This window comes from Leucoraja erinacea, chromosome 3 (genome assembly GCF_028641065.1).
Source record: "Leucoraja erinacea ecotype New England chromosome 3, Leri_hhj_1, whole genome shotgun sequence".
Lineage (NCBI taxonomy): Eukaryota > Metazoa > Chordata > Chondrichthyes > Rajiformes > Rajidae > Leucoraja > Leucoraja erinaceus.
Window position 1 is genome coordinate 51,411,081 of NC_073379.1, and position 14,292 is coordinate 51,425,372.

The following is a 14,292-nucleotide window of genomic DNA, read 5'->3' on the forward strand; positions in this document are numbered from 1 at the left end:
GCCGCCGACTACGGCCGTCATTTTTGGCCACCTCGCTCAGAGCCGCCCTCCGCCTTCCTGGACCGGAGGATTTTTCCCATCGATGACAAATCAGAGAGATATTAATGTTGTTTAAAATAAATCACCATTCTCTCTGCTGCCCCTGCTGGACTATAAAACCAGGGAGAGGTGTGCCTCACTCAGTCTCTGCAAGATGGATGAAGCCAAAGGATCATGTTGCTCTGAGCTCTGAACACATGCCTACTCAACTGTGAGTCCCCTTAATGTGGTTTGAAAATGAAAATATGGTCTTGAAGTAAAAAGGCACTGCCTGCAAATGGTTGTTTTGGTGCAGTTAAAAGACACTACTTACTGCAAATGGTGGCTTGGGTGCTTTGGCTTGAAATTGAAAGGCACTACTTACTGCAAATGGTGGCTTGGGTGCTTTGGCTTGAAGTTGAAAGGCACTGCTTACTGCAAATGGTAGCTTGGGTGCTTTGGCTTGAAGTTAAAAGGCGCATCTTACTGCAAATGGCTTGGGTGCTTTGGCTTGATGTTGAAAGTCAATACTTACTGCAAATTGTGGCTTGGGTGTTTTGGCTTGAAGTTGAAAGGCACAACTTACTGCAAATGGTGGCTTGGGTGCTTTGGCTTGAAGTTGAAAGGCACTACTTACTGCAAATGGTGGCTTGGGTGCTTTGGCTTGAGGTGAAAGGCACTAAATGCAAATGGTGGCTTGGGTGCTTTGGCTTGAAGTTGAAAGGCACTACTTACTGTAAATGGTGGCTTGGGTGCTTTGCCTTGAAGTTGAAAGGCACTAAGTACTGCAAATGGTGGCTTGGGTGCTTTGGCTTGAAGTTAAAAGGCACTACTTACTGCAAATTGTGGCTTGGGTGCTTTGGTTTGAAGTTAAAAGGCACTACAATGCAAATGGTGGCTTTGGGTGCTTTGGCTTGAAGCTGAAAGGCACTACTTACTGAAAATGGCGGTTTGGGTGCTTTGGCTTGAAGTTAAAAGTCACTACTGCAAATGCACTTACTTCCTGTTTGCACTGTATATTGATTTTAGATAAAATGCTACAACTTACGGCTGTGATTTTTGGCCATCTTACTCAGTCCCCCTCTGCTCAGCAGGTGCAGAGAATTATTCCCATCAATGAAAAATAAGTGTTATTAATGTTTAAAAAATGGTGAGAATCTCTCTCCTGTCAATCACGCCATGAAGGCCACACCTTTTCCGGTGAGAGGGGGAGGGGTTATAAAAGTGTGGGTATGGCTCAGTCTATGCATGATGGGGGAGGGAGAGGTTACGACTCTGAGCTGTGAATCAACTGAACACGCTGAATGTCAACTGAACAGTGAGTTGGGTGTTTTGTGTGGTTTTATGGTGGTTTCACCCTGCATGAAATGGTATGAAGCTGCATTTGAATTTGGTGGCCTTGGACCATGCTTGAAGTGGAATGAAACTGCACTTGAATTTGGTGGCATTGCACCCTGCTTGAAGTAGAATGAAACTGCACTTGAATTTGGCGGCCTTGCATCCTGCTTGAAGTGGTTGGAAACTGCACTTGAATTCGGTGGCCTTGTACCCTGCTTGAAGTGGTTGGATACTGCACTTGAATTCCTTGCATCCTGCTTGAAGTGGTTGGAAACTGCACTTGAATTCGGTGGCCTTGCACCCTGCTTGAAGTGGTTGGAAACTGCACTTGAATTGGGTGGCCTTGCACCCTGCTCAAAGTAGTAAGAAACTGCACTTAAATTTGGTGGCCTTGCACTCTGCTTGAAATGGTAGGAAATTGGATTTGAATTTGGTGGCCTTGCACCCTGCTTGAAATTCCGAACGGCAGGTTTGATATCTGCGTGCGCTAGCAGGCGCCGCTACATGGCCTCCCCCAGAATCCGTGGTACGGAAACGCACGGGTAACAGGACGGTTCGACCAGAACACTTAGTCCGAGGTCGCGGGGCGAGCGTAACATTCGGGACCGGCAGAACAGAGCCGGAGGGGCGCGACAAACGCGAACGAGGGACGGGCGTAACAGAGGGGACCGGTGAAACATAACGGGGTAACAGATGCAGAGGACGGAAAAACGGCCAGCGGACGCCCTCTACGCCGCGGAGTGGCCACAGCCACCAGGCTATCCTCGTCAACGTAGGCTAGTTTAAGGCGGCTGACAGAGACAAACTCCTCCCTGCCACCCATGTCTAACGTGAACGTCGAGATACCAGTCTCTAACACCTAGTACGGCCCTTCGTACACCCGCTGTACCGGCGAGCGGTGAGCATCCCTACGAAGGAAAACATAAGCACAATCCCATAACATGGTAGGCACATGCACGGCGGACGACCCATGTCGGGAGGTGGGGACCGGGACCAACGCGCGCGCCCGCTCGCGAAGGTCAGCTAGCACCGCCGAAGCCGGGACCTCCTGATCGCGGGTGGCGGGCAGAAAATCCCCAGGTACCCGCAAAACCGAGCCATAAACGAGCTCAGCCGAGGAGGCGTTGGGGTCCTCGTTAGGCGTAGTTCTGATGCCCAGGAGATCCCAGGGCAAGTGGTCAACCCAATTGGGGCCAGTGAGTCGGGCCTTCAACGCCGACTTAAGATGTCTGTGAAACTGCTCAACTAACTCATTCGACTCCGGATGATACCCAGTGGTCTGGTGCAGCTTCGCGCCGTACAGCTGCGCTATACCACACCACAGGGAGGACGTGAACTGGTCCCACGATTGGTAGTGATATCCGAAGGGACTCCGAAACGAGCGATCCAATTGCAGACAATAGCGCGTGCACAAGCCTCAGCGGATGTATCGGTTAACGGTATTGCCTCCGCCCACCTGGTGAACCTATCCACGATAGTGAGTAACTGCGTGGCCCCGCGAGAACACGGCAAGGGACCCACCAGGTCAATGTGGATGTGCGAAATCCTGCACGGGCCGGTGCACATGCCTCTGCACTTTGGAAGTCTGACGGGATACAAGCGCGGGCCCATGCTGCGACCTGCTTTCGTAACCCATGCCAGACGAACTTGGAAGCAACCAGGGCAGAGGTGGCGCGGATGGATGGGTGAGCTAGGCGTGGATGGTGTCGTCCGACGCCTCCAGGCAATCGGGACGTTGGGCGGGCTGTACCCGTGGAGGCATTGCAAAATGACTCCAAGAGGCAGCGCCACAGGCACTTCAGTCAGCTTGGAATTCTGTAAATGCGAATCGGGCCAGCCAGCTCCGCATAATAATCCACACCTAGGTTTAAAACGGAAACCTCAGGGACCGCCGGACAGTGAGCGTGTCGGCCACACGTTCAGCTTCTCCGCCACATGCCAAATGTCAGGCGTGAATTTGGATATTTAGGCGAGGTGCCGCTGTTGCCTGGCAGACCAGGGGTCGGACACCTTATTCAAAGCGAACGTGAGCGGCTTGTGGTCCGTGAATGCGGTAAATGCGTGGCCCTCTAGGAAATAACGGAAATGTCGGATCGCTAGGTAAAGCGCGAGGAGCTCACGATCAAAAGCGCTGTACTTGATCTCCGGGGCCCGCAGCTGCCTGCTGAAACACGCCAGCGGCAGCCAGCGGTTATCTACCCTCTGCTCGAGGACAGCGGCCACCGTGACCTTGAACGCGTCCACGGTGAGAGCTGTGAGGGCTGATGCCCTCGGGTGTACCAGCATGGTCGTGTTGGCCAGCGCGGTCTTAGCCCCATCAAAAGCTATACCAGCCTCCCTGGACCAAACCAGGTCCTTGGGCTTGCCCGCCAGACATTGGAACAACGGCCGCATGATGGCGGCCGCTGACGGGATGAATCGGTGGTAGAAATTGACCATTCCGATTAATTCCTGCAGGCCCTTGACGGATCGTGGCCTCGGGAACCAACGGATTGCGTCGACCTTCTCAGGCAGCGGTTGTGCGCCCTGGCAGGTTGCCCTGTGACCAAAAAAGGAGCGCGATCCAAACTGGCACTTCGCGGTGTTGATCACCAACCTGTGCTTACGGAGCCGTTCGAAGAGCCGGCGGAGGTGCCTAACATGTTCAGCCTGTGAGCTGTTGGCCACCAGAATATCATCGAGATAGATGAATATGAATGGGAAAACCCCACCCGAACTGATCCATTAGCCTTTGGAACGCTTGAGCGGCGTTCTTCTGGCCAAAAGGCAATCTTAGCCATTCGAAAAGGCCGAAAGGAGGGACGTCGTCGGGATGGACCGGGATCTGATTATACCCACGGACCAGGTCGACTTTCGAGAAGAAGGTAGTGCCCTCCAAATGAGCTGAGAAATCTTGGATTTTCGGGACTGGGTACCAATCTGCTGTGGTTACTGCGTTTAGATGCCTGTAAACACCGCAAGGTCTCCATCCCCCGGACGCTTTGGGCACTATATGCAGAGGGGAGGCCTAAGGGCTATCGGACCGCCGGACAATCCCAATGTCTTCCATAAGCTGGAAATGGTCTTGTGCGATGCGCAGTTTATCGGGCAGGAGACGTCCACATGGAGGGGGTGGATGGAATAGGGGAGATTTCATTTCCAGAACTTTCCTTGTGGGGGGGGGGGATGGGGCTTGGGGTTTTCATTGTGTGGGTGGGGGTGGGGAGTGGAATAGGGGAGAGGTTTCATTTCCAGAACTTTCCTTGTTGGGGGGGTGGGATGTCAGTGCCGAGGTCGGCTCCCCCCCCTCCCCCCCCCCCCATGCACACACTTGTAGGTTTTCATTGTGGGGGGGGGGGGCGGAAATAGGGGAGAGGTTTCATTTCCAGAACTTTGGGGGTGGGGGTTTTCACGTGGGAAGGATTGATTGGCATTTTACAAAAACATATTCCATGACTTTCCTCTGACGCCACCCCCGGGTGAGTGGTGGATTATTGCACTTGGGCTAGTATATTACTAAAACTCTCATCTTGTTTGTTTCTATATCTGCATGTGATGGGTGAGGGCTGTGCTCCTGAAATTATGCCAAAACGGTACACAATAGCGCTACAAATTTTGCCCATATTACTCACCTTTGTCTTGGTGTGTGGGCTATCAAGTTTTGTTCAGATTAATGGTATATTTTGTTTAAGACGGAACTGCAGATGCTGGAAAATCGAAGGTACACAAATAATCCTGGAGAAACTCAGCGGGTGCAGCAGCATCTATGGAGCGAAGGAAATAGGCAACGTTTCAGGCCAAAACCCTCATCTATGGTGGGGGAGGGGAACCCCCGTTCCCTGAAGAATGAGGACATTTAAGATGCCCTGGTGTGGAACGCCTCATCCTGGGAGCAGATGCGGTGTAGATGGAGGAATTGGGAGTAGGGGATGGAGTCCTTACAGGAAACAAGGTGGGAAGTGCAGTCCAGATAGTCAGTGGGTTTATAGTGGATGTCGGTCAGAAGTCTATCATCTGCGATGGAGATAGTATATTTTACAAGTTATTGACATCTGACCGACATCCACTATAAACCCACTGACTCCCATCCCAGAAAGTAAACAGACTTAAGTTTAAGAAGGAACTGCAGATGCTGGAAAATCGAAGGTAGACAAAAATGCTGGAGAAACTCAGCGGAAGAGGCAGCATATTATATGTAGTGAAGGAAATAGGCAACGTTTTGGGTCGAAACCCTTCTTCAGACATTTAAGTGCGTTCTTGATCACTACATCAATGTGAATGGACCAGGTGAGGTGCTGGTGCATGAAACTTAATTAATTTACTTCCACTGGAAAAGACAGAGGCGGCATTCCAATCAGAGCATGGGTGTTGGCTGAGTGAGGAATGGAGGAATGCAGAGATGAGATCAGGGTAATAGATTCATTTGGAAGGGAAAATCTGTAGAAGGCAATTATTTACAAAGTGAATTGAGTTCATGTAGATTTCAGGAAGGGTAGAGTCGACGGGAGCCTCCTCCGAACTCGGACCTGAGCCACGGACTACGGGGCCACGCGGGCGGTTGCCAAACCCTGATAGGCAGCTGGCCGCAGAACCCACCTGGACTAGGGCCGGTAGGAGTAGGACCAAGGGGTGACCCGGTGGGGGAGGCCGCCAAGATCCAGGATGGACCATCGGGACTATAACAAGTACTTTGTAAATTTGTTGGCTCCAGATACCTGGTGACTCTGCGTACTTGTGCATTGGATGAAAAAACAAACAATTTCACTGTACCTGGGTACATATAACAATAAAGTATAATTGAATCATTGAGGACTGGGATGAACCAACAGGCCACCGAACCATCCCTCTCACCAACTCGGGAGCGGTCCTTACCTATCGTCTATCTCATTGGAGACTATCTTTAATCAGACTTTATCTTGCACCAAGGTTATTCCCTTTATCATGTATCTGTACATTGTGGGCGGCTTGATTGTAATCATGAAGTCTTTCCTCTGACTATCGAGCACGAAACAAAAAAGCTTTTCACTGCACATTAGTGCAGGTAACAATAAACTAAACTAAGAAGTCCTTCCCTTCCTGGGATACTGCTCCCACCTATCCCTCCTGGATTATACACCCAGTGTTCCTCCCCTGCATTCTGCCCACCTTTCCTTCCCTGGATTAGACTCCCCCCGCCCCCCTCCCTGCTACCCTGGATTACACCCGCTTCTCTGTATTCTCCCCTTCCCTTAGAATATGCCCCTCACTTCTCACCACTACCCTTGCCATATCCCACACTTCCAACTACATTCATATCCTGCCACTCTCTCCGACCTCATATCCCACCACTCCCTCTGCCCTCATATCCCGCCACCTCCCACCCCTACCTTCATATCCCACTACCTCTTCCCTTCATATCCCAGCCACCCTCACATCCCACCTTGCCCCTGATCTTTGCTCCTGCCCTCATATCCCACTATCCTCCCCCACTGCCCTCATATCCTACTATCCTCCCCCACTGCCCTCATATCCCACTATACTCCCCCACTGCCCTCACATCCTATTATCCCCCGCCCTTATATCTCACTATCCCGCCCCCATTTCCCACCTCCCTTCCTGCCCACCTCTACCTACTCAGCTGCCTTCATATCCCACTCCTGCCCTGCTGTGAATGTAGAGGTTAAGGTGAGTGAAGTTGCAAATGATCTGGGTGCTGCTGTGCACACCATGGAAGGATGTGTGGGGCAGCAGCACGCACGGATCAGATGAAACGCGGGGCGGAGCCTCAGCAGATTGAATGTAATGCCCGCACACCCATAACACAATTAGGCAGCAGAATGCAGGGATGAAGGCTCTGTGTTTAAGAAGGAACTGCAGATGCTGGCAATCGAAGGTAGACAAAAGTGCTGGAGAAACTCAGCGGGTGCAGCAGCATCTATGGAGCGAAGGAAATAGGTAACGTTGGCTCTAATCTTTGCACCAAAGTTCTCGCTATAAGATCTTTGCTTTGCACCCTCCTCCGGCGGGTGGGGCCTAGCGTTGCATTTCCGCTTCGCAGACCAGGGGCGAGTCCGTTTCCCGGAGCTGTCAGTCCCAAAGATCCTATAGCAGAGCTATATAAAATCTTTGGTCAGTCCGGGGCGGCGAAGCAGCCAGGTAGGCCGAGCCAAGCCAAGCATGAGGAGCTGTGCACCGAGCCGCATCTTCCAGGTGTCGTGCGTGGCGCTGCTGGCGCTCAGCGCCCTCCACTTGACCGTCACCCTGCTCTACTACCTCGACATCCACGTCTACACGGCGCAGATGGTGCGCCGCATCGGCGGCCTCCTGGTACATCAGCCCACCAGTTCTCCCGCCTCCCCCAACTTCACCGCGGCCGCCCGCAACCGGACGCTGCCCACCGCCAGCCCGCTGCCGATACAACCCTGCCCGGAGACACCGCCGCGCCTCGGTATGTATGAGTGAGGCCAAGGGGGCGCCTGGAGGAGAGGGAGGGAGGGAGGGAGGGAGGGCGGCGGGTGACGTTGTTGTCTCGGGGAAACTCGTGCTATGGGATCGCTCTCTGTGTGGCTCTGCGTTCGTGTTTAACCATTAGCTTGTGCATCTATTCCCTCGAAACGTTAAAATGGCTGGGCCCTCCCACGACGAGTCATTCAAGGAAATACTGAGTAGACAGGCCTGTTTTTGGAAGTATTCTTAGATAACAATGTTTCCAGGGTTCGACAGGCTTGTTGCATGGAGGGCGATCCACGGAAGTGGTCTAAAGCAAGGGTTAGCATTCTCAGAATAAGAGGTCAAGTCAAGTCAAGTTTATTTGTCACATACACACACGAGATGTGCAGTGAAATGAAAGTGGCAATGCTCGCGGAACAACCAAACAAATTATAAACACAATCATAACACACATATTATTTTACATAATAAATAATAGAAGGAAAAACGTTCTGTACAGTTAGTCCCTGGTGAGAAAGGCGTTTACAGTCCGAATTGCCTCTGGGAAGAAACTCCTTCTCAACCTCTCCGTTCTCACTGCATGGCAACGGAGGCGTTTGCCTGACCGTAGCGGCTGGAACAGTCCGTTGCAGGGGTGGAAGAGGTCTCTCATGATTTTGTTTGCTCTGGAGTTGCACCTCCTGTTGTATAGTTCCTGCAGGGGGGTGAGTGAAGTTCCCATAGTGCGTTCGGCCGAACGCACTACTCTCTGCAGAGCCTTCTTGTCCTTGGCAGAGCAATTCCCGAACCAGATGGTAATGTTCCCGGACAAGATGCTTTCCACCGCCGCTGCGTAGAAGCACTGGAGGATCCTCGGAGACACTCTGAATTTCCTCAATTGCCTGAGGTGGTAAAGGCGCTGCCTTGCCTTACTCACCAGTGCTGAGGCGTGTGATGACCATGTCATATCCTCAGAGATGTGGACTCCCAGATATTTAAAACAGTTCACCCTATCCACAGGATCCCCATTTATACTCAATGGAGTGTACGTCCTCGGATGATGTGCCCTCCTAAAGTCCATGATCAGCTCCTTTGTTTTTTTGATGTTCAAGAGGAGGCTGTTCTCCTGGCACCAGAGTGCTAGATCAGCCACCTCCTCCCGGTAGGCCCTCTCATCATTGTCTGAGATCAGGCCCACCACCACAGTGTCATCAGCAAACTTAATTATTGAATTGGAGCTGAACCTAGCCACACAGTCATGTGTGTACAGGGAGTACAATAGGGGGCTGAGGATGCAACCCTGGGGCGATCCTGTGCTCAGGGTGAGGGACTTCGATGTATTCCCTCCCATCTTGACTACCTGGGGCCTGGCGGTGAGAAAGTCCAGGACCCAGGCACACAGGGAGGTGTTGAGCCCCAATTCCAGTAGCTTCCCGGCCAGTCTGGTGGGGACTATCGTGTTGAAGGCTGAACAATTTAGGACAGAAATGTAGATAATGTTCTTCATGCAGAGGGAGACGAATCTGTGGAATTCTATGCAGTGGAATGTCCATGTTATATATATGGCCATCGTGGAAATAAAGACACATCTTCACACCATTTAACATCTATTAGGTTACTAGACTAAGTGGGACCCGTTGGGTCCCAGCATCACACAGGAGGGCTGGTCATCCAACGCAATATTCCACCTCTCCACCAATTCTAATATTGGTGGCCAGTTGGGTGGTGGGTGGGGGCTTTGTATGGGTGTTGTGGGCTGAAGGGACTGGTTTCCAGAGGGCTAGTATGCAAATTGTACGCAAAATGGATTCTTGGGCTGGCGTCTCAGTCAATCAAGCCTGTTGTGCTGGCAACTCACTCACGGCTGGTGGGCTGGTAGTTGACTCGCGGCTAATCCTTGAAATTCTATTTCAAGCAGGGTATAAGGCCACCAAATTCAAGTGCAGTTTCTTACCACTTCTAGCAGTGCATATACAGTGCAAACAGGAAGTAAGTGCATTTACAGTAGTGCCTTTTAACTTCAAGCCAAAGCACCCAAGCCACCATTTGCAGTAAGTAGTACATTTCAACCTCATGCCACCATTTGTAGTAAATGGTGCCTTTCAACTTCAAGCCATTGCATCCAAGCCACCATTTGCAGTTAGTGGTGTATTTCAACTTCAAACCACATCCAAGCCACCATTTGCAGTAAGTAGTGCCTTTCAACTTCAAGCCAAAGCAACCAAGCCACCATTTGCAGTAAGTAGTGCCTTTCAACTTCATGCCACCATTTGCAGTAAGTGGTGTCTTTCAACTTCAAGCCGCCATTTGCAGTAAGTAGTGTCTTTCAACTTCAAGCCAAAGCAACCAAGCCACCATTTGCAGTAAGTAGTGCCTTTCAATTACAAGACACACCCAAGCCAACCCAACCGGCGAGGGTGGGGGTAGGGGCTTTCTGCAGCGTTAGTATGAACCATTTTAGAACCAATAGACATTTTGTTTGCAAGCTTTAGAACCAATAGACATTTTTTTGCAAGCTTTAGAACCAATAGACATTTTTTTTTTGCAAGCTTTAGAAACAATAGACATATTTTTGCAAGCTTTAGAACCAATAGAGACACTTTTTGCAAGCTTTAGAACCAATAGACATTTTTTTGCAAGCTTTAGAACCAATAGAGACAATTTTTGCAAGCTTTAGAACTAACAGACACATTCTGCAAGCATTTTAGAACCAATAAGGGCACTTACATTTGAGTAGACATGTGTTCAGTGTTATTCACAGCTCAGAAACGTGACTCTCTGCCTTCCTCCATCTTGAAGAGACTGTGTGGCACACCACTTCCTGGTTTTATAGTCCCTCCCCCCTGCCGCCAGCGGGGGCAGCAGAGAGAATGGGGAATTTTGTAAAAACATAAATATGTCATTTTTAATCGACGGGAAAAAATCCTTGGCTCACATGCGGCGGAGGGGGGCTCTGAGCAAGGTGGCCAAAAATGACGGCCGTAGGTGGCACCGTTCTCTCGGAAATTGCAGCACAGATGGCCAAAACCAGTCAAGAACAGACCTTTAGTAAGATAGATGTGGCAATTACATCACCTTAAATGGGGTGGATTTGAAACGGGTCAAAACTTTGAGTGGATGGAGTGCAGCGGTAGTTTTGTAGTCCTCTAGACATTCAAACCTCATTGCTCCTCTTGTTGCCATAATCTATCAGCCAGGAGGCTGAATCTGGTTCCATAAAAACTAGGAACAACACCTGGTGTATGAATAAATCGGATGTCAGATGCATTTAGCAAATTAATGCCAAATGGTGTAAACCGTTTTATAACATACATAGGGCTAGGTGATTCTGAAAGCACCACATTGAATCAGATCATTGGGAGATAGCTGATTTCAATAATATAAGTCAGTCTGGTGAATGTATTTTGGGGAGCAACTGCTAGAGGAAAAATAACTTCCAATCAGAGAGGGGCATCTAAAGACAAAATAGTAAAAGTTCAAAGTCAGCATATCTCTGTATGGGCAAGAAGCAAAGGTACGTTTAGACCTTGGTTTACAAAGAATATTGAAGGTTTGATCAGAAATAAGAAGGAAGCAATTGTTCAGTATGGGCCGCAGATAGACACAAAATGCTGGAGTAACTCAGCGGGACAGACAGCACCTCTGAATAGATGGAATGGGTGACGTTTTGTGTCAAGATCGTTCTACAGACTGAGTCGGGGAGAGGGAGACAGAGATAAGGACAGGTAACGTAAAAATGATACATCAAAAGAGATCAAAAAGGAAAATGTAGAATAGACTGTTATTAGCTAGGAGAAGGTGACAAAGCAAACAGATAATTTAATCGAGAACAGAACTAGGAAGGGGAGGGATAGAGAGAGAGGGGCTACTTGAAAATAATTTGCTTGGGCAGCTTGCACCCCAGCAGTATGAGTGTTAACTTCTTTAACTGAGTGGGGAATGAGCAGCTCGCAGAAATGCTGGAGGCATGTATAAATATGGTATTTAAGAGGCATTTTGACCGGTACGGATAGGAAAGGAGCAGCGGGATAGTGGTCTAACGAAGGCAAATGGAATTAACTAGGGCATCATGATTAGCACGGCCAAATTGCACAGAAGGGCTGTTTCTATGCTGCTCCTTCTGAGACTATGACTCACTCGATGTCCCTATGTGTTTTAGAAGCAATTGCACCTCCAACCAAGATGTTGCATTGTAGCTACAGTATTGGTGACTACCTGGCAAAGTGAAAAATACACAAGAACATTTTCTTTAACTGTCTTGTGGCCTATGCTTGATCATCAGCATTTAAGTCAGTCACATACCAATAATTTGCACACCCAAGTCAAATTTAAATTTGCTTGGTTACAGCCTTGGTTCAAACACAAAATATTGGCAAAAAAGTGCTGCTTGTGCATGCATGCAAGTTAATGATATACAAATGGGTGCCATTGTTTTTAATTAACTGGTGCTGAGTTTGCAGGAAATGCCAACTTTTGATGCTGAAAATTTGTGCATTAGAAGGAGACGAAAATTTTGGCTTATCTGATTTTTTAAAATGATAAAATCATCAATCAGCACTCATTGTTTACTTTCCAGTTGAATTAATTGTCACTTGGTTGGAGTGCCTGGAGATATCTGGTTCCAAGAATCTAACGTTTGATTACACTTCTCCCACCCAACCACAGGGAAAATTGAAACTAAGAAACTGCCATGTAGAATTAGACACAAAGAGTTAGTTTTGGCTGAATTGTACCTTGATTCCTATTTGGAGTAATAGGGACTTGCCTATTTAGAGGCATGGAAACAACTTTGACCCAGCTTGTCTGTGCCGACAAATATGCCCTATCTACGCTGGTTCCATTTATTCACATTTGGCCGATATCCTTCTAAACCTTTCCTGTTACTATACGTGTCCGAGTGTTTTTTAAATGTACTCCAGGTTTCACCATTTGTACTGCCTCAAAAATTCATCTTGAAAATTTCAATGAGCTCAGTACCCAAAATCGTTTGTACTGGTTTCTGCTATCGTTTGGATGAAACGATGAAAGTTCCCGATTTTATATTGTCTAGCTCTTCATTTTGTGTATCCCTAGGCTTTTTGAACATCTTGAATGCTGTTAGTGGGCGGCACTGGCGCTGCAGTAAAGTTGCCCCCTTGCTGTGCCAGAGTCAGGATGTCATCCACGATTATGTCGCAAGGGTAGCCAGTAAGGAGTTGTTCCATAGTACGTTGGTACGTTTGGTATTGTTGATACTGAGCACTGTCATAGGATCACTGTTTTTAGACAGTGAGTTTGGAATACATGAATGTATGTTTTGGCTGTCTTCTTGCAGGTGTTGGGGTTGTGACTCTGCTGGAACTGCTGTTTCAGTCAGTGCCTCGTGGGAAAATGGGGGCTCGAGAGCATAGAGAGATTGTTGTGGCTGGGCTCTGTTACCACGAGCGCGTCAATACCAAATAAAGTGATTTTTCTTTTTACAGTAGTGGCAGGTTTTGCCATAAGCGAGGCATTGCTCATGATATTTTGGGTGTGAGCCACCACAATTACCGCAGTTATGAACCAGTGGGTCGGTTACCCTCCCTGGGGCTGTAGGTGGTTGTCGAGGGGTTAACGGTTGTCGTGGGGAGCTATAGAAAGCATGGACATCGTAGGCAGAGTGAGGTCCCAGTCCCCAGGATTTGATATGGGTGTCAGTGAACTCTGCAACCCGGCAGGTGCGCTCGGCTTTAGCCAGTGTGAGTTCCTCATCCCGGAGTAGTTCATTTCTCACCTTGTCATTCAGGATGCCATATACGAGTACCGCGGATTAGTACGTTATCTTGCAGCGATGCTCTTCAGGTCACTGATGTAGGATTCGACCATCTCTCCCTCGTGTTGGCTAAGGGAAAATAATTTGTGGCGCTCCATGATAACGTTAGTGCGAAGTTGACACAGGTCACGAAACTTTCGGAGGAGGCAGGTGGGGTCCCTGATAGACTGCTGGGGTCACAACCTGGGTTACCGCATAGGTATGTTCTGGGGCGTAATAGAAATCCTGTGCCCGCAGGGCAGCCTCTGTGCCTGCTACGTTGAGGAGAGTTGATGCAACGCTGTGGGGAGCAGCTCCTGGGTGGACGGCATCAATGAAAATTCCGAATTCCACCTCAAAGATTCGGCAAGTTCACCGTCGAATATCAGAGGATCGGGTTTACGAAATGATCCGGCCAGGGTCCGTTGAAAAAATAAATAAATAAAATAAATTCAGGCAAAAGAGTTGGAGACGTGGCTCAAAGATACTAACACCATGTTTGTAAATGATCCACGACAACATGCATGGTGAAACATTAGCCTTTATTCCATAAGTAATACAGAACATTCAAACTGCCAGCCATGCATTCCCAGCTCGGCGTGGCTTCTGAGATCTCCCTGTCCTTGTTAGTGTAGTACTGTAATACCATGTAATGGGTGGCTTGCATATATGTGTAGTGGAGATTATAAATGGCATGGATTAATAAGGGTTAATCTACAGTCACCCAACGCAGCAAGTGAGGCCATGTCCTGCTGCCAGCAGCAGTTGGAATTTAAGGA

The 14,292-nt window shown here is 49.1% G+C and overlaps 1 protein-coding gene across 1 annotated transcript in view; it reads left to right on the top strand.

The window, feature by feature from the left end:
* Positions 1-7,026: 7,026 nt before the first annotated feature.
* The window catches only part of LOC129695578 (beta-1,4-galactosyltransferase 1-like), a 46,396-nt gene continuing 39,130 nt past the window's right edge, over positions 7,027-14,292 (top strand). Inside the window, exon 1 of the mRNA XM_055632657.1 lies at positions 7,027-7,762. Coding sequence (XP_055488632.1) covers positions 7,492-7,762 — 271 coding nt within the window. The 5' untranslated portion in view covers positions 7,027-7,491. The remainder of the gene's footprint in view (positions 7,763-14,292) is intronic.